At 41.0% G+C, this 19469-nt stretch overlaps 1 protein-coding gene across 2 annotated transcripts in view; it reads right to left on the bottom strand.

The window, feature by feature from the left end:
• Window positions 1-7624: 7624 nt before the first annotated feature.
• The window catches only part of nrip1b (nuclear receptor interacting protein 1b), a 33450-nt gene continuing 21605 nt past the window's right edge, over window positions 7625-19469 (bottom strand). Inside the window, exons 2-3 of one of the 2 annotated variants that reach the window (XM_088280250.1) lie at window positions 12720-12899; window positions 7625-12601 (exon numbers count right to left, since the gene is read on the bottom strand). In XM_088280250.1, the coding sequence (XP_088136376.1) occupies window positions 8968-12564 (3597 nt within the window). In that variant the 5' untranslated portion in view covers window positions 12565-12601; window positions 12720-12899 and the 3' untranslated portion in view covers window positions 7625-8967. Of the gene's footprint in view, window positions 12900-19469 lie in introns of both variants that reach the window. The other variant, XM_088280251.1, reaches the window with a different exon arrangement.

Below are 19469 nucleotides of genomic sequence, written 5' to 3'. Positions count from 1 at the left end.
ATCCTCGGAAATGTACTTTATTCATTTTTTTTAAATTATTATTATTTTGTAAGTCATAACCTACAAGCACAACAAACGGTTGTGACAAACATGGAGTCACAGAAATATAGTACAAAAATATATTAAAACGCATGCCGTCATCAGCGGGCCACCGAAGGATCCGATCACTCTATAGAAAAAAAATAAAATAAATAATGCTGCATATATTTGGGTTTTAAAGGGTTAATGGCTGCGTGTAAACACAGTCACTGAGGTAGAATGGCCCTTATAGTATAATATTAAAATAAATTTAAAAAAAAGCCCACGTCACTTCATGTCAGAAAACTGCAGACTCGTCCCCCAAATTTGAGCCTTTTTTTAAAACTGAGAACAACCATTGAACGTGAATGCATGCAAATAGCATTTTTTTTTATAAATAAATTAATGTTAAAAATTAAACAAATTATCATGACCATCACATTTACAATTATTTAAAGCGTGCATACATTTTTGGGGACACCTCGTGAACATCAGTACCTGTGTACCATTACCACGTGTGCAGGCACTCTTGTTGAGATTTTATTTTTATTTTTTTACCAGCAGATGGCAACATCTTCCTTTCGAGCGCGGCGTGCACGCACACTTACACAAGCAGCCCGAAATGTGGAACGAGAGATGAATGATTCATGAAAATGATCTCACCGGGTAAATCAAGTTGCATTATAAATCGTTATGTTTTTAGTGTTGCAGCTTAATCAATATTTTGTGTGTGTGGTATGCAAAACTATTGGCTTTGCATATATATTACCTAAATAAGCAGTCAGTGCGCTTTATTTATACAACCCTTTAAACAGTCGTCTTGCCTGAACAGATACATCAGTTTGACCTCAAGGTTGAGCTATCAGTCATGAAAATCTGGAGCGCTGTCAGGAAGCCAATCAAAAATGAAACGGGTGAATCAATTGGCAAAGTCGAGACAGTTGTTGCTGAAACTAAAATCTAAAACAAAAGTCAAAACTAAATAAGAAATGAATTAAAATGAAAAATCCCATATTATTATTACCCTGTGTAGGTTGAACTCTAAAAATTCAATATTTTTCCTTCTAACAAGAGCATTTGACTAGAAAAGGCTTGACACCTTCATCACAGTCCCATTAAGGAAAATTTCATTTTGTTTCTCCTTAAAGACCAACTGATGCATTTGCGCACTCCAACCGAGTAATTGTGCAACTATCTAAAATTTACTTGACATTTTTTTTTTGAATGACTTACATAAATTCCAATTGTCCTTTAGTCTCCACGGGACAAAGTCCACAGGGCAAGTTGGACGAAACTTTCTAATTCTACCTTTGAGCAATGATTACTTGGCGAGTTCATGACCCTCCAGATTATCCACCTAGTCGTCATTTACCGCATTGCAGGAAATTAGTGACGCTTTCTGAAGATGATGAGAAATATTTCTCGACATATCCTGTTAAGTTTCTTCTCTGTTTGACAAAACTGTGAATAACCCGATGGTGACTCTTCAGTTCGCCGCAGAAGAGATATCTCCTGCTGGCTTCTTAAATATAAACACCCAAATGAATGTCAAACGGGTGCCTGTAAAAGGACTTGAAAGGAGGTTCACAGGAGGAGCGGACATGAGATGGTCGGGATACTGACATTGCTTCTTGCTCTCCAGAGCCACTTTGTAAAACACGCTTATCTGACATGGCAAATATCATCCATGTTCTTTCAGTGTCAGCCAAGAGCTATCAAACTGACAGGCTGCACAGTGATCGTCAGGGACTCGCGCATGAATATTGCATTGGCTCAGTTTACATGATTGGATGCGGCCTTCGTGGATGCTCGGCAAAGCCGTTAGTGAGTTGAGTTGAAAAGAACGCAAAAACATCTTACTTTTATTGGAAAGTTTTGCCTTGAGATATGAGTGACCTGGTTTATGATTTAAAAAAAAATACCGTATGGAGGCAGTGGACTCAATTCAACGCATTTGACAATAAGTTGACAAAGTTTGACAAATATTGAAAAAAAAAAGACTAAGCTATTTAAGGGCTGTCAAAATTAAAGCGTTAACTGAATGGATTTTTTTACAAAAATCATACGATTAAATATTTTAATTCAGTTAACTCAGTTTTATTTACTTCAAAAAATTATATTAATTATATTATTTTTCTTAATTATATTAATATATAAAAATTAACATTTGATATTTGGTGATTTTACATTAATTACAAGATATTATCCAAGTAAATACCTGTTAAGGACTTCACAAAAAAATTGTAGTAGAAAAAATTGCGATTAATCGCAATTAATTACGGAATTCTTTTTCACGATTAATTAAAAAACTTCATTGCTTGACAGCACTAATTTAAATACAAATGGTGGAAAGAAGGCAACATACTCAAGTGTATATATTATTTATCCTCAAAAAAATGTCAGCTAATATTACAGCATTTTACTGAGTCATTTACAGTAGTCATAGATTTAGTACAATCCCTGGCAAAAATTATAGAATCGCCAGTCTGAGGATCTTCATTCTGTTTAATTTTGTAGAATGAAAAGCAGATCACAGACATGACTCAAAACCTAGTCGCGTCTCGGAAACCAAAAACATGCGAATGTTGTTAAAGGCAAGCTACTGTTAGCGCAGGGGTTTCATTCCTCATTGGTTTCATGACTGTATTATACTGCCTCCGGTGGCCAAGGCAGGCACACCACAAGGAGCAGCAATATGAATTGGATTGCAGCATTCAATGACAATGCACAAACTGTGTAATTTTTTTAAAGTCAATGTAATTAAGTTAGAAATATATGTAATTACAATATTATAGAGTGCTAGTTGTCTTTGACTGATTTTTTTTGGAGGTTTTTTAAAGTGAGGTATCTTTCTTTCTCTCCCCCGTACTAATTTGTGCCCATTTATTGCTAATGACCATGTTATGCGTTTAACTCCAAAGAACCAGCAAATAAAAGCGACTGCTTAACTAAAGATATGTGCTCTTCCTTGTCACCCACCCCCCCTGCCCCTCCTTACAAACTGATAAAGAAGTGGGGTGGGGGGGGGGCAAGTGAGGGCGGGGAGGTCACACAGCTGCAAGCCAACAGTTGATCCTGTCCCCGGAAACAGGATCGCCCCGGTCAGGTCAAGGAGTTGTGGCAAAAAAGGTTTTGGCCCCTGGAGAGAGGGAATAGACTTCACAAAGAGGTACATCTTCAAAAGCTAAGGTCCCCATCAGGGGAATTGGCAAAAAAAAATAAAAAAAAGTTGGAAAAATAAACCATTTTGACCTCTTTTTTTCAGAGTCAGTTTCCCCAGGTGTGTGGTTGAACCTCTTTCACTGTTGTCTAAATTTTAGGTGCAGCTCATCCAGGCACGAGCATGACGACGTTTCAAAAAATATGATCAACTTTTTTTTTTTAATTATAATTGATGTCAAGTTAAATTTATACAATTTTATAAAATTAAAAACACCTGAGAAAGTGGGTATAAAATACGTCTGCGCAAAATGCTGAGTAAAAACCTGTCAATCAGCAAAGATGGGAACATTTCAAATGAAACAATTACAATGTGGAAGTATTGGAATTGAAAAAAAAAAGACCCAATAATTTGTAATTTCAAATAATTTTTGATAAGCCGTTAATCTTTTATATACCTTAGTTTAAAATGGTCACGTCTCAATGGTAAATATTCTCAGACTTCTGTAGTCTTCCGTGAAAGACTGATTAAAGATTTGATTTTTCTGCAATAATAGCTTTAGCTTTTAATAGCTTTCACTTCAGTAAACAATTCTCAACATTTTTGCTGTTTTTTTTTTTTTTTATATATGTTACAGACCAAAGAACACGATCACAATTAATTCATGTTTGTACTTTCATTATTATTATTTTTTTTTTTGCACGGTCAATTTGAAATAATATTCTATTTTGAGAAAAGGACATGGAAATAAAAATGTTTTTTATTATTCAAATCATCGATAAAATAATCATCAAATGAATCAATTATTAAAAATAATTGTTAGTTGCAGCCGAAAAATTATAATTATTGGTAATTAATCGTAAAGAATTATAAATCATTTCAAGCACGGTTGAGCTCAAATATGTCCATAAAATAAAAGTTGAATCATAGTGTACGTATGTTTTCAAGAAGTGACAATTCTTGTCATCGTAATTTGCAGTTGTCTAGAAAAGCAGGTGTGCCTGATTGTGCGTCTACATTGTGTTTTCATTTACAGAATACGATCAGACAACCTATAAAACACAACAATCTGCAGTGTGTGTGTGTACACGCAAACACAGTTAAGACATGTATTCTATATAAAATGAAGTAAACAAAACCTTAAAAAACAGTTTATATAACACGTGAGGTTCAAAGTTCATATTGACACAACGAGTGAGATGAGGACACCTGCGAGCTTGCTAACACTGGAGCAACTTTTGGAAACGTGTTAGCGCCGTGCCGCCTCTTCTGAAGTGATTTTGTTTATTCCAAGCATGCATGTTGTTTGTGCAACAGCGAAATGAATCTGAATAAAATGTGTCGTTGTTTCGGGACGCTTACATGTGAACGTGAGTGTGTTTGGGGTGTGTGGATCTACATATGCACGTGTGCCGGTCTTTTGGCCCCATGCTGAGGTCGGGGGAATCGAGGCGAGAGTGCACGCAGACAAACAGCCGATTGTCAAGTTTTACACATTGACCTCAGGTTAAACTTGTGACTCCTTCCTTTATGTTTGCCGCCGCTTCAGCAATTAGAGGAAATCAAGAGGTTACCGGTGGTTCAGGCTTGATAAGAATCTTGAAATGGAGAAGTTCACAGAGGAGAAGGGTGACTGTGAGTTTAAAGAGGGCAGTCAGTCATGGGGAGGATTAAATTTAAAAAAAAAAAAAAAAGAGGAAGTCAAGGCTGAAGGGAACTGTGCTGCTTTTTCAGAAGTGCACTGCAGACAAAAAGCCGTTTGTTTGCACGGCTGGATTTTTACATTCAAACCAAGTAGCACGAACGCCAGCGTGAAAAGGTCTTATGTGAAAGACGCTTTGTCAAGTAAGCCAGCATCGCGTGAATGACATTCTCCACTCACCAAAACAATTAATCATGTATTTACTTTACAATTACTTGTTTATTTTCGGGCTTTAAATAAGTCATTTTGTGCGGCAAATCCTTGCGCTTTCATCGTGCGTGCGGTGACCTCCACGTGTCCTCCCTCCCCTCCAGTGTCTTTCCTGCCTTTGTTAACATTCAGCACTAGCGGGCAGCAGCCAATTCAGGAGCCGTTGTTTTGGGAGCGAATACAGGACATCCTCTCACTTAACTTTAATAAAGACGCACGGCTTTTGGTGACACGGGTGTTGCTTGATTTGGATGTCCTTTGAGATAATCATCTTTATTATGGAAGCCTCAGTCTGAGTCACATCGCAGGTGCAAGAAGATATCCAAAGTCCGGGGTGGGGGCCATTTGTGGCCCGCCAGGCATTCCAACAATGAAATAACGACTACATCAGAAGATTATGCAACAAAGTTAAACTATTTGAAGATTTTTTTTTTAATTCAAGGCCACATGACATCACACTAACTTCAAATTCAATGTGACAAGGCGTAGCTGTTTGTAGACCATTTTTAAGGGGGTGCTCAAACACCTCGAAATTGCATACCAGCCACTTTACATATTTTTTTTTAATGTCCCTTTTAAACATGCCGGAAAAGCATATTAACGTATCGTACTTGGTTGAAATACACCAACACCACCCGCTGCATAATTTGTTTGTTCCAAGAATCCCCTTGCATTAATCAGAACTCAAAATGTAGCTTTTAAAAAAAATAACTGGTGACTTGTTTTAAGACCTAACATTTTTTTAGGCCAGTTTTTACAAAGTAGTATTGTGCCCACGTGGTTACGGCGGAGTAAAGTCAGCCTTACTAGCTTCCAATCTCATTTTAGACCCTCCTGTGTGGCTTTTGGCACATTTCACCAATGCTTGCCTGGCTTATCTCTGGATATCTCCCACATTTCAAGCACATGCATTTTAGATTAGTTGAAGAGTTAACATTGCGAATGTGTGAATCAGTTAGCTTTGATAGACAGCAGCTCACCTGCAACTTTAATTAAAGACGTAGTTGCTATATTGTGTATGTACATTGGTGAGAAAACAACAAAGAAGAAGAGAATGATCACGCCCGTGGGTGGCGAAAACGGTGCCAACTTGGAATGCCAGTTTTAGCGCTAGAGGTGAATTGCGTTACATAATCTAAGTTTGCATCCACAGCAATAGCTTTAGCCGGCTAACTTGAACACCACACACGACCATTTGAGAGCTATGATGGATTTTGCCAGAAAAATGTTCCTTTTTCAGGAAGTCAACATGCATACCTGGCCTGATTGGCATCCAATCACAGAGCACATAAAATATTCACTCTTAGTAACGGGTCATTCAGGCTTCAATTACGCTAAATATATGCGTCAAATATAATTTTAATTACCGTTTCAATGCCGGCGTAGTATTGAGACAGGGTTTGGGCTTAGCTCAGGGGTGGGCAAAATTTTTGATAGGCGGGCCACAATGGGTTCTAAAATTTGACGGAGGGGCCAGACCAGCAGCAGATGGATGGAGTGTTTTGGTACCCACACCTCATCGGAGAAAAAAAATACATTTAATTTAAAATGAAAGTGAACAAAAGCATTACAACAATATATGTCTTTGAAAAACCACAGTATTTAAAAAATAAAACATTAACAAGGTTTATTCATTTACTTTTTTTCAAGTTTGGCGGACCGGATTAAAACGTTTTGCGGGCTCCATGTGGCCCCCGGGCCGTAGTTTGCCCACGCCTGGCTTTGCTAATGAATCAACAGCACCCCCGTTTGCAGGCAAGTAGTGTCTTTCTCGCTTTAAAACATGATTAAGCAACAATCAATTCCCCCACAATTGACAATCAAATTCTTAATGTTCAATTAATCAATCTCCCTAAACAGGACACCCTTGAACGTGAGACAAACCAGCTTCTGAAAGGCAAAGTAGAAAAGGTAGAAGACATTCAACTAGGTCATGCATTTTAGAACTTTATTTCAGAGATATCAGTGCAAATGAACACCAAAAAATGAAAACATAAAAAAACAAAATTGTTTCAGGTCTTCACATGAAAAAAAAAATAACCACCCCTTGTTTTTTTTGTATTTTCTTTTGTTGTATTTGCAGCTACAAATTCTTAGATGCACAATGCAAATCCATGATTGTACGTCAATTCTTCACTAAAGCCCTTCCACAGAGCTTTGTTGACCAGTAACAGAAAAAAAAAAAAGAAATCACAAAAATATTCAATGCACGTTTATATTCTTCACATATTTTTCATCAACTCGTTTAACAGTCTGTGGTTATTTAAAGACCGCATCTTCTCAAAGAAACTCTCAAGTGTGATTAAAAAAAAAGAGAGACCTATTTTTAAGACTTAACATTTTCCCCCCCATCACCAATGGGGATACACAGGTAGTTCCCATGCGTCTGCATGCAACAGGCAGCAGTGAGGAGAGTCAGACAGATTATTACACAACACAGCGCAGAATAGATTATCATTTACCACATAAACACATGCAAAGAACAAACCATCCAACCCCCCCCCCCAAAAAAAACAAAACAAAAAAAAAAAAGAATGGGCATAACATCCTCTTTCTTTGTATGTACACCGGTACGCATATAATTCATATTTACATATCAGCGCAATAAAAACTAGGGTAATATCTTTGCTTAAACATTACAAAATAGTCATCTTTCATACTGAAAGTACTATTTACACAAATACATTGAAACATTGTCAAATTGTATCAATAACTCAAGAGACATACAGTATGAATATGTATTTTCAAAAGATCACACGACTAAGTGGAGAAAACGGCTGGTGAAATGAAAATGAAAAGAATACAGTCTAGTCAATGATTTGAAAAAACAACCTGTGGTCTTCTCTTCATTATCATGCAATTCTTTTGCCATTTTTAGGACTCAAGAGACGAACCGCAGAAAGGTCTAGAAAGCACAACAGTTAAGAAATGGAAGGGGGAAAATCACTAGCTGTCAAATTCTCAACAGATAACAATACTGACATTTTTTTTTTTTTTTTTAAATCACATGCCATTTAATTATTTCGTAAAGGACAAGGAGGATTTGTCTTCAATAGTGCAAACTCTGGGTGCTCCTTGAGAAGAAATTAAGAGTAAAAGCCAATGTGCTTCATATTCAAACTTTGTGCACAAACACAAATGGTGGCAACTGGGGTGGCAAGCTTCGTTTCTCAGATTTGGCAGAAAACCACACATGCGCCGTGGTACCAGTTGACTAAAAACTATACAATCCGCTAACACACTTCCCTGAATTTGCACTGTCGAAATCAAATAAAAACAAAAGCATTCAAATTTGTTGGCAAAAATCCCACTGTCATTATATTACAACACACTTTGAACCTTGCGTTAACGTTCAACAAGGCTACTGTATCAGCTGCAGTGTGAATATTGAGTTAGCTAAAATGGCTGGGATGGAGAAGAAAAATACAACTCAACTGAGTGCTACCATTTTTTTGGAACCATCATTTTTTTTTTTAATGGCAGGCAACAATGGAGACATTGCAACGTGATAAATGAATTAAAGAATGAATTGAATCCAAGATTCCTCACTATCAACTATGTAGCGTAACCGAAAAAAATTGTAGCCGACGACGGGGTAATGGGGAAAAAAATAGATAATAAAAATTCAAAAGGCCTGAGCATCACCGGTGAGTTATTTTGTGAATTTTGGTTATTTTAGTAGTTAATTTAGGCAAATATAGATCTTCTTTGAAGTACTGAACGACTTAAAGAAAGCAGTGTGCAATTGATACTCGCGTTGTGTGTGTGTCATTTGTCTCTCTCGACCAATTTGGCAAGCAGTTGAATAAAAAAAAAAGAAAAGAAAAAAAAAAAGAAGACTGAATAATAAATCACGTTCTATTTGATAATACAACTTCTATTCAGATGACTGACTCAGCCTCTGCCTGTCCTGGCTGTGCTTGTCATTGCGGTTGGTTGCTGATTGTGGGGTGGAGCTTTGTTCATAAGCATGCATGTCACTGATTGGCTCTTCTTTAATTTTCACGACAGACTGAGGCGCTTCAGCCTGATTCTTTACCTCCTTTCTGAGTTGAACACTGCCCTTCTGCAACATGTAATACAGGATAGGGTTGGAACGTGACAGCCGAGGAGATTCCGGGTTTGAGTCACAGCCCTCATCGTTCTCCTGACTATTCCATTGAGCGGGGCTCTCCGGCTCCTGTTTGACAAGATTCGGTGGGTCTCTTTTGTGTGGACCTTGCCATGGCGCCGGATGATGACCCCGGATAAGGCTATCACTCGCAGGAGGGGTGGGCAGTGTTCTGACGTTACTCGAAAGCCCTGAGTTGAGCGAACCGTGAGGGTGCCAGCTGGGCAGGTGGAGGAAGCTGTGATTAGGAGCAGGTTGACTGAGGATGTTGCCTTTAGCCTTGCCATTGGCCTGCAGGATGGAAGGGCTGGATGCCCCACGGTGCTGCTGAGACAACTCTTTCAGGCAGTTGTCAGAGAGCAGCAGCTGTTTGAGCACATTGAATCCCCGACTCTCTCTGGTAAAAGTGTCTCTCGGTGGGCTCCTGGTTGGAAACTCCTCTTCTTTTAGGTGCTTCTGCTTGTCGGGCGCCACCTGAGCACCAGGAGTGGTAAAAATGTTTGAGTCACCCCTTTGAAATGCTCTCTGAGACTTGGTATTGTCCAAACTGTCAGTCTGATCAGAACATAAGCGTCTCTTTTTAGGACTGGGGCTTGGGTAGTCTAGCTTTTCCTCTTTTACCAGTCTGGGTTGTGACTCGGTCTGCAAAACAGCACTGGTGTAGTACGGAGCTGTCTGATGTTTAAGCAACTGGCTAAGTAGACCATATTTTGCGATAACTTCAGCCGGTCGATGTTCTGTTTTCAAGTCAGTATCCGACAGCGGGCAGGGTTTTTCAAAGCTGGTCTGCCTGTTTTTGTTGATTACGTCCTCAGACATGGCCGCGGATGGCCCCACCCCCTCCTCTGTTTTGACTCTGACATCAACAGCCGGCACGTTGGCGTTATCAAAGATGTTTGAGACACTGGGGCTCCTGTCGTAACTCCCCCTTTCCAACTCTGCACTCCTCCTGCCGCTCCCTTCAGGCCTCTCTTTGCGGCCGACTGAAGCTGTAGTTGAGCCTGCCCCTAGAAGAAGCTGCAACACCGTGCGCCTCTCCAGAAGGTTCTCTATCTGAGAAGGGGGAGGAAACGTTTCTTTCCTATTTGCAGGAGTGCCACTTCCTGCAGGTATGTCAGAGAGTGGGGTGGCAGTGGTACTCCTGTTGATCGGAGCATTGAGTCTTTCCAATAGGGATAAGGGCCTGCTGTTATCAAGCTCCTGACTCAAGCCTTTGCCAGATGGGATTGGTGGGGAGGATGAAGCAATTCCTGATTGAGCCAGATTTTGTAACAGTTTACTGGCACTGAAGGCAGGCTCTGAAGCCTTCTCAGCAGGGAAGGCTTTCGACTTGCACAAATCCAATGGGCTTGACTGGACCTGGGGAGAGGGGGGGTGTGGGGACAATGTACCGCCTGGGTCCCGATTACGTGAGCACGTAGGCTGATTTGGGGCAACAGGCTTTTCTATTGGGCTTTTCGTCCTAGACTCCTCCCAGGAAACGTTAGGTTGACTTCGAGACATGGTGGCCATAGTTATATCAAGCGGCAAATCCTCATCAGCGTTCTTATGCACTGTATCGTTATTTCTGCGCTCAAGCAGAAGCTGCATTAGTGTGACCTTAGATTGAGATTTTAGATCTGGGCTCATGTCATACTCTTTGCTCTTCATGTTTGCTCCTGATGGCTCAGGCTTCCATTTTTTAAATAAAGAGTCTGTGAGTTTGTCCAAGGAGGAGGTAGAGGCAGAAGAAGAGGAATATGAAGAAATAGAATTGGAGGCAGAAGAGACAACAGTGGGCAGCGGTGAAAAGACTGCATTAGTGGGTGGAGCAGAAGAATGACAAGAGAATGTCGTTACACTGGAGGAAACAGTAGTGGTAGGATTGGATACAGCGTGTGTAAAGGGAGAAAACGAGGCAGAAGAGGAACAAGGTGTGGAAGGTTTTGGCCCTGGATCTTGTTTTTTGGCCCAGTTTCTCATAGAGAGATCCATGGGAGAGCAGCTTGAGTAGGAAGTCTCGGCATCACTGCTGTCCTTGGTCAGGCTTTTCTCATGGGTGGAACATTCACTATCAGATGTAACTGAAGAAGAGCCGCTTGGTGGCAGAATACTATAGCTATCCTCCAGGTGTCCATTTTTTGTCAGTTGCTTCTGGTTGTTGTGGTTGTTGAGGAGTAGCAACAGCAAACTGCTGCATGTTTGGGGCGGGCGAGTTGGTCGTGAGTCAAAGCCTCGCTTTTCCCGAGGGGGTTGGCTGTGAAAGTGGCTCAGAGTATGTGGAGGAGTGGGTGATTGGATGCGCCCACACAGCAAAGGGGGGCTCTGTGGACTGGACAAGGCCAACCGAGGGAGTGTTGTTGTTAGTGTGTTTGTCGTCGTCACACCATTTTGGGTTGTTAAAGAACTTAATGTCTCTGGAGTCTCTGGCAAAGTCCCGCCCACACTCTGAGGCCTTTTCTCAAGGCCATGTTGCTGGTTTGCCATGGCAGCGAGTCTTTCACTGGCAGATCTTCCTGACAGCTGGGCTTTGAGCGCATGCTCTCTGGAGTATTGCTGGAGGTGGGCTTCACTGGACAACAGTAGGGCTAACTGACTGCAGGCAACACTGGGCTTGGGTGAAGGGGATGGACTGGAACGTATTTTCACCATGTTGGCGACGGCCTTCAAACGGTCTGCACAGGATACTGATTCAGAAGCTGTAGTGGCAGAAGGGGGGGTGGCGCTGTGTGCTGCCCGGGGTGATTCTGGTGGTCTGTCATGACTGTGTCCCCGGCGACTGTAAGGGGTGTTGCTGTGATTCTGAAGTTTGCTCTTTCTCATTAAGCCCTTCAGGCGGCTTGAGGCAGTCCCATACACAGGCAGCGGCTCTTTAGCTGGAGGTGGCGCAGTGGACGGAGACGAACGCTCACTTGGTGACTTGTTTGAGTGCTGAAACATTGCCACGTTCTGAAGCCGTGAGCTGAATGACTGAAGTAGGGAAGCCAAAAGAGTACTCTCCCCGCCATGAGGAGAATCCTCCTGCGACCCATTTTGCAAGCCTCCCGCTTGACCATTGAGCTCCACTGGTGGTGAACTCAAACAGTGGTTCGCAGGATCATTCCACGCCCCAGAGCGCAAGAGGCGAGCCTTCTTCAAGTGCTGTGAAGCACCCATGGTCGGTCCACTGTTTCCAGCCTTTGGAGCTGTGGGGCCATGAGTGGGTAGCTGAAATGGACCGCCCACCTTGTCTCCCTGATCTTGGTTGCTATGGGCAGCCTCAGACCTCCTGCTTGCCGTGGCCCCAGGCCCGGCCACCACTGGATGCATCAGTAAACCTTCCAGATAAGTTAAAACAGCTGAATCCGTGTGTGTCTCAGGGCCAGGCTCCTCCCCATGAGTCATGTTCAATACTAGGATCCCCTTGTATGGTTCAGCAGCGCTACAAGGAAACAAATGTCAACTAAATCATCAGGTTGACAGTGCCATGCACTTCTCAAGTACCAAGAAATGTGACCACTATCTGGTGGACACAGTCAACACTGGGATGTAACACCAACCATGGTTACGGATAATCCAGGCAATACTGTACGCCTTTCTACACCATAGGTTGTCAGAATGTCTTCCTCCAGGTTTCTATGAAGAACATAAGGGGTCAGAGGAATACTGCTGGAAAGGTGTTTTCACATTCCATGGCCCGTGATGGTGTCAGTGGCAAATGCACATCTCACATGAGGCACCTAAAAGAGAGACAAAGAAAATGAGGAAACTGTTAAAAGGAGGAATTAGCACACCACTACATCGCATTCATTTCTCTACCTTGCTTGCCACTGTTGTTACTTAGCAACATTTCAGATTGACTGCCCCCAACTCCACAGTTGCCCAATGGGTGACAAATGTAGATTCGTTCTGATTGGATCCAAATTGAAAATTCAAGCCCACTACTCTGAAAAACAGGTCTTGAGACATAAGCCCCTTCAGAGCGATTTTGTTCGAAAAAAAGAAGTGCCTTGTGAAAGCTGTGAATAATTTCTTATGCAGCTTGTCATTTCAGTGGATTATCCCCCCCCTCTCTCACCACCTCCTGCTCCTTATGCACATGAGCAGCATCTCACACGATGTAACCCTCAGTCTACACAAAAAAGCATCCAGCCGCCCACTCATTCGCAAGCATTACGTTCAGATGTGTGCATAAATGTGTATGACTACATTATTCTCTGCACCGGTACTTCTTTGCAGTACGTAAAAGAATAGGCTAAGTGTGCTTGCTACCAGATATTAGTCACGCCATAAAACTGTTTAGTATTTGTTTAAGCAATAAAGACTGAACAGACTGAATCTGACAGCTAAAATAAATAGAATTGTACAATTTATTAAAGCACCAAAATGTTCCATCAAACCACGATTTTGTTCGATGAAAGTCTGCTAGCTTAATGCCAATATTAAAAATAAAATAAAATAAAAACCACTGTTTAATTTGTCGTTTTCTTCAAAATCTTTGATGTTGGGTTACTATAGGGCCATGCATTGAAAATGTATTATCAAAAATGATACATTACGAGCACACATTTTGCACGTATACAATTATTTTAGCCATATTTAAAATAGCATTTTTGTCAGTAAAAACTACAGAGAAGTATTAAAGTTAGAATTTTGTTATTGTGACAAGATTAATAAGGACAACGCTACTAAAGACAAATGCACTTACAGATAATTCTGACCACAGAATGTTGGGTCAAGGGCCCGTATTTATCTTAAATAACGCAAGGAGAGCAATAAAACCTTCAAGTTATCTCTGCTTCTCATGTCTTTGGATATAACATAACTGACATCATGTGATACGTGTTCATTTTCAAAGTGTAGAAACAAATACAGCGAGATTACTTGCAGACAAAGTGTGTGTGTGTACAAAGTCGGGTGTGCACTGGTGGTTCAGGATTGATCAGGATTGTACCTCACGCCACACCACAGTCCGAAGGACAGAACCAGTGACACTGGATGTGCATTGGGCCAGTTACGATGACAGTGTCAGTGGCGCAGACCTGGGAGACTTCATCAGTGAACCCCGTGAGCATGGTTTCCATAGCTACAGAACACCTCCAACAGTCATGGCCAACTCCCACAAAGGTTAATTAATACAGAGTTTCCACCTCGCTTCAGCTGTCCCCACCTGAGTGGCCCAACATAGTTGGTCGCAACCGGACAGCAGTCCTTGATCATGACCAAAGGTTATGGCAACCCATGCAGTTGCCAGTCTAAATACCTAACAGGGAATGTGAGCAAGGGTCAAAACAACAATGCGGTGAACTTTTAATCAGGTTGAAATCCACCCCCACAAACACAGGTTGTCATGACAGTAAGGTTAACAAGATTGTCCTTTTAACTCCACCTTGAAAATGAGCTGGGATTAGAATTTGGATTTAAATTGGGAGCAATTAAGTCTGAGTAGCACTAACGTAACAATCTGGTGAGCCATTTTTAGACCTCTTCTAACCAAATATACATAATCAACAAACTGGTTTAAGCACAATGTGTACCGTATTAATGCATATAGGACAAAAAGTAAATAAATAAGACTGGGCCACTGGCATCAATTACTGATAAAGGCCGTCTTTAAGCTGTTGACCTAAATCTGATGACAACAAAAGCCAACCTGGTCATACTGGACCATCTGACGTCTGCTGTCATGCTGCTTGGATACACAGGATTAGGGCTATTTTCCCGCCAGTGAGCTTAACACAATTTTAATAGAATGCCTCCGCAACCACCTTTGATCCCTGCATCAAACCTGTGCGCACATGTATTTTGAAATTGGATGCAAGGTATTTTGAATATCATGATTCATTGCCTTGTTCCTACAGGGGTAAATACTGATAATCTTGCCAACTGCGGTTGTTTGTCCGAAAAACGTTAAAATCAAGACGATGCAGGAGCACAGGAACACTGAGCTGGCTACTGCATTCAGTGTTGCTCATAATGTATAAATAACCCGAAACAAAAGTGGAGACCTTTGCCAACTTGAGAGACGTGAGAGTCAGAGTACTACTAGCGCTGCGGTTTGGAAAAAAAAAATCATGTTCTTCAGTGACAACACTCGGTTAACTAAAGCATTACCTTAAGATAGGGAAAGCTGTCCTCTAAATTCGATACTCAGCGCTTAACGTATATTGCCTCCTCATTTCCTCTCTCATACCGTGTGATGCGTGTATTAGTATTACATTATCTCCCCCGGTGTATACAATGAGAATGACCTTCCACATACGTTAACACGTGACCTCTTTGGTAGTGGCACCCAAAAAGCTTGACCTCCATCTCCTCCCCCACCATGGGGAGCCACAGCACCGACAAACCGCTCGACAGTTTAGGGGTGATTATGCATTATCCTTGACAATGTCAGCCAATGACAGAGAAGGCGCGATTCTAAAGTGATTTTTTTTTTTTGTATCCCGACTCTCTGCCACATAAATGTGATAGGACAAGCATAGTGATGGGGAGGGCAAAAAGCGTCACCAACTGACTGGAGGCCTCTTCAACCTCTTTTCTTACCATCTTCTCTTATATGTAAAAGTAACTGAGCAGTAAAGGTCACAGAATCTTTAGCTTGCAAACACGAGACGCCCATATCAAAATTTGACACAGATGGCGCAGATTACAGATCTAAGAATGTGACCTTCGCTCCCCCTCCACGTGACCTCCACATGAACATACTTGCCTACGCAGTCCTTTTCTTTAATCTCAAAATAAAAAATAAAGTTCCGAAATGACCTTTATTGTCATGAACGGTAATCAATTTAAAATGTATAACAACAAACTAAAGGATTAGAAGGGAAGGCAGCTAAAGTTAAGTGTTTAGAGTCAAGGTCATTTATGTAACTAAGGCTTTTGCACTTCAAACAACAGCTGGTGTCCATAGAAAAGCTCTCGGCGTTAATAAAAAGTGACAATGCTGCCCGAGCAGTGTGTACTAATGTCTGACATCACCCTGGCAGATGTGTTCTCCCTGTTGTTTAGAGGAGTCAAGGTTAAAGGAATTTTAAAAGGAGAGGCGATGCCTGAACACCAATATATCATGTAATTTGCTGCCCATCCCTGCCGCACGTAGACAACAACGTAGCCCGCTTCCACATGCAGTGTGACCGCTGTTTGCAAATTCAATATGGCGTGGCATGATTAAATAAAAGCAAAACAGAAGCTCCTTGACCAAATGCTGTTCTTCAAAGAGTGAGTGCACCGGAGGGAAGTCGAATTAAAAGCGTTTGTTCACCTTGAGAGGGGTAAACAAGAGAATACCTAGGTAGCAAACAGCAGGAGAGCTTGAAGAAGTAAATGTTTTTGTAGAAAGGTCAATCCGGACAAGACAACACAGGAATGCGATCCACAGGCGAATGCAAAAACTACAGCACTTTGATCCACTTCTTACTGGGGCTTCACAATATATTGGAAACATATTAGGCAATATGCATATTAAACAAATCTGTGAGATAAATTAATGCGCATATAGAATTGTGTGCTTTTGTTTGATTGACCAATCATATGCAACCTTGCAGGTGCATCAACAATCAATAAGGGAGTGCTTCTCAATTATTTTCTGTTCCGCCGCCCAAACAAGAAAAAAAAAAAAAATTCACTCCCCCATCCCACCCCCCACTCTCCGCCGCAACTATAAATAATAGCATTCTTGTTGCAAAATAAGCTAACACCGTAGAGTTAATACTCGCTGTGCACAATAGGCAATGAGCTCGCCATTGCCAACTACTGGAGTGGATGTGTAATTACACTTTATTGTAGTATGGCGTAAAAAAAGCATGTTACCCAGGATCACACGCACCCCCCTCAGCATTGCACCATGCCCCCCCAGAGGGGTCAGCCCCACTATTTGAAAACACCGCAATAGGGGAACACTGTTAATTTAACCACGTAAACATACCGCATTACAGAAAAAAATAAGTTCAAGTTTGGGTCTATACAGTCCCCAATGCTAATAAAAAAAATTACCAAATTATTATTGAAGTATAGAATTTTGCGAGGTTAATTTTTTTTTAACTTCATCGGAAGTCCTTGGTACAAAAAGTACTAAGATTGAAGGTAAGCATTTGGTTTTTGATGCATACAGACGAGTCATTTGACCAGCAGAGATATCACAGACTCCCAAATACTTTCCGCTTACCTTCCTCGACCGATAGGCTTACAAAAATATTTGTATCTATAGCAAATATTTGTGTGCCATTTGCAAGACCCACCCAAGGGCCATTTCCTGAGTGGCTCGCAAATTAGTGCATCAATTAAACACACACATTCCTTCTTAATGAGCCGTGACTGCCATCAATCGCCACGCGATTTCTTCCAATTGGACTCCGAGGTTATCGTTTGCTTACATCGTCTTTCCAAAATGGTGCTCATTTCCTTTCTGATCCAACACAAAATTTTCCATTTGTAAACACCAGAGCTGAAAATAAGAACAGCCGCTTGCCCCATAGCCAGCACGCCAAAAGGCAGCGCTCGGCATTTTGATGTCGACTGCAGCAGTGATGTCTGAGGGAAATGGGCCACTTTGCAATTGAGATCAAATGTCCCACTGCCAGGCTGCCCTGGAAGCAAGGTAAAACCAGCTAAAATCCTTGGCCTTTAATGAATCATTTTCATAATATCCTTGGCATCAGCCCTAAAGAGGCCTTTTGCCATGAGTCAGCAAGATGTCCAACTTTATGAGTATTGCTCCCCCCCACCCCCCCATTTTTGCTGTGAGTAATTTGGGATGCGCCAGAGTATCCTATGTAACAGTCTAAAAGAAAGCACATATTTCTACAATGAGTTTGCCATTAAAAAAAAAATCGGATTGACCTTGTTCCATGTGATATAAAGTAGCATGTTACCTACATAGGTTTGATAAAAATGATTCCCAATAAAATGTGTTTAACAAAAGAGTCAGTCCGGGTTTAAGACACACTATTTTATAACGTTAATTAGTTCAATTGGATACATTTAACCCAATCAAGTATGTAACAATTACGGGTAACCTTTAACAATAAAGTATCAAGCAGCTCCAGTCCAGCTGGCAAGGAAGATCTGAACTCAAGCCAATGAACAGGAGACTTCAATCAGATTAGTGCTGTGTCTGATCCCGATGCCCGACCCGGTACTCACACACCAGTAGCTTTTGGAACCAAGGAAAGAATGCCCTATAATTCAGACACCGGAGCAGAATCCAAATTATGAAATCAAGTTTAAATACACGTTTTCCAGCTGGGTTATGAAAGCATCTGGGTTTAATTTGCTACGGTTGTTCTTTAAAGCCATGCAGAAGAAATGGCCGGCTGATACGCACCTTGGAGAGGACTGCGGAATGTTTAAAGGTGGAAAAATAGCAATTTGAAAATGTTAACCGTTTTGAGCATAGACAAAACATTTGCTTGCTAATTATTAAACTTGGACAATCCAACTTGATTACTTAAGAGTTTATCATGGAGACTTGCCCTTTGGACAAAGAAGTTCAGTCTCCGATTTGAGGCAAAATGAGCAGATTCATCATCCATCCTTGCTTTTGCAGAAACATTTAAGTTTGCCCTTTACTATACCACTTTGACAAAAGCGGGGACTCGATTGGTCATCCATTGTTCCTCTTAGCCCTATATGAAATATTATACAATGTAATGTAAAGAAGTACAACCAAATCAGTGATTTACATAACAGTTTAGAGCAGGGGATTTTAAATGAAAGTGAAGAAAAGCATTACAACAATATATGTCTGTGAAAAAAAACACAATATTTAGAAAATAAAACATTAACAATGTTTATTCATTTAATTTGTTTTAAATTCGGCGGGCCGGATTAAAACGTCTAACAGGGCCGCATGTGGCCCCCCGGGCCATAGTTTGCCCACCCCTGGTTTAGAGTGATTTATATAGCTTAGAATGCAGGACAGTTCGCAGCAAGGAGACGAACCGATTTGTCTACAATATGCAAGGAAGTCAAAAACAGGATCTCCTTTGTGTAGCTTTCGGTGCTGGATGTAGCCCAATTTAGCAAACAAGGAGAGCAGATAAAAATGTTGATTTTAATACCTGCGTCACAACTCTCATCAACATCGATGTAGATTTCTGGTGCGTATCACCATGGCATACAGATCTAACTTTACACTTCAGTACTGAGAAAAAACTTTGTTTGGTATCATTTTAGCTAAAAAAAAATACTCAAGCACCCATGCCTTTTAGTTGCTAATTATCACTTAATGCAATTGATTCGTAATCTGTTCTCCATGATTGTTTTGGGTTGGTGAGACTTGCAAAAGCAGAGTTTAAAAGTTAAATTAT

Source organism: Idiotropiscis lumnitzeri, chromosome 17 (assembly GCF_059441095.1).
Source record: "Idiotropiscis lumnitzeri isolate Australia: NSW breed Sydney's pygmy pipehorse chromosome 17, RoL_Ilum_1.0, whole genome shotgun sequence".
Lineage (NCBI taxonomy): Eukaryota > Metazoa > Chordata > Actinopteri > Syngnathiformes > Syngnathidae > Idiotropiscis > Idiotropiscis lumnitzeri.
This window is presented reverse-complemented; position numbering and strand designations above follow the sequence as displayed.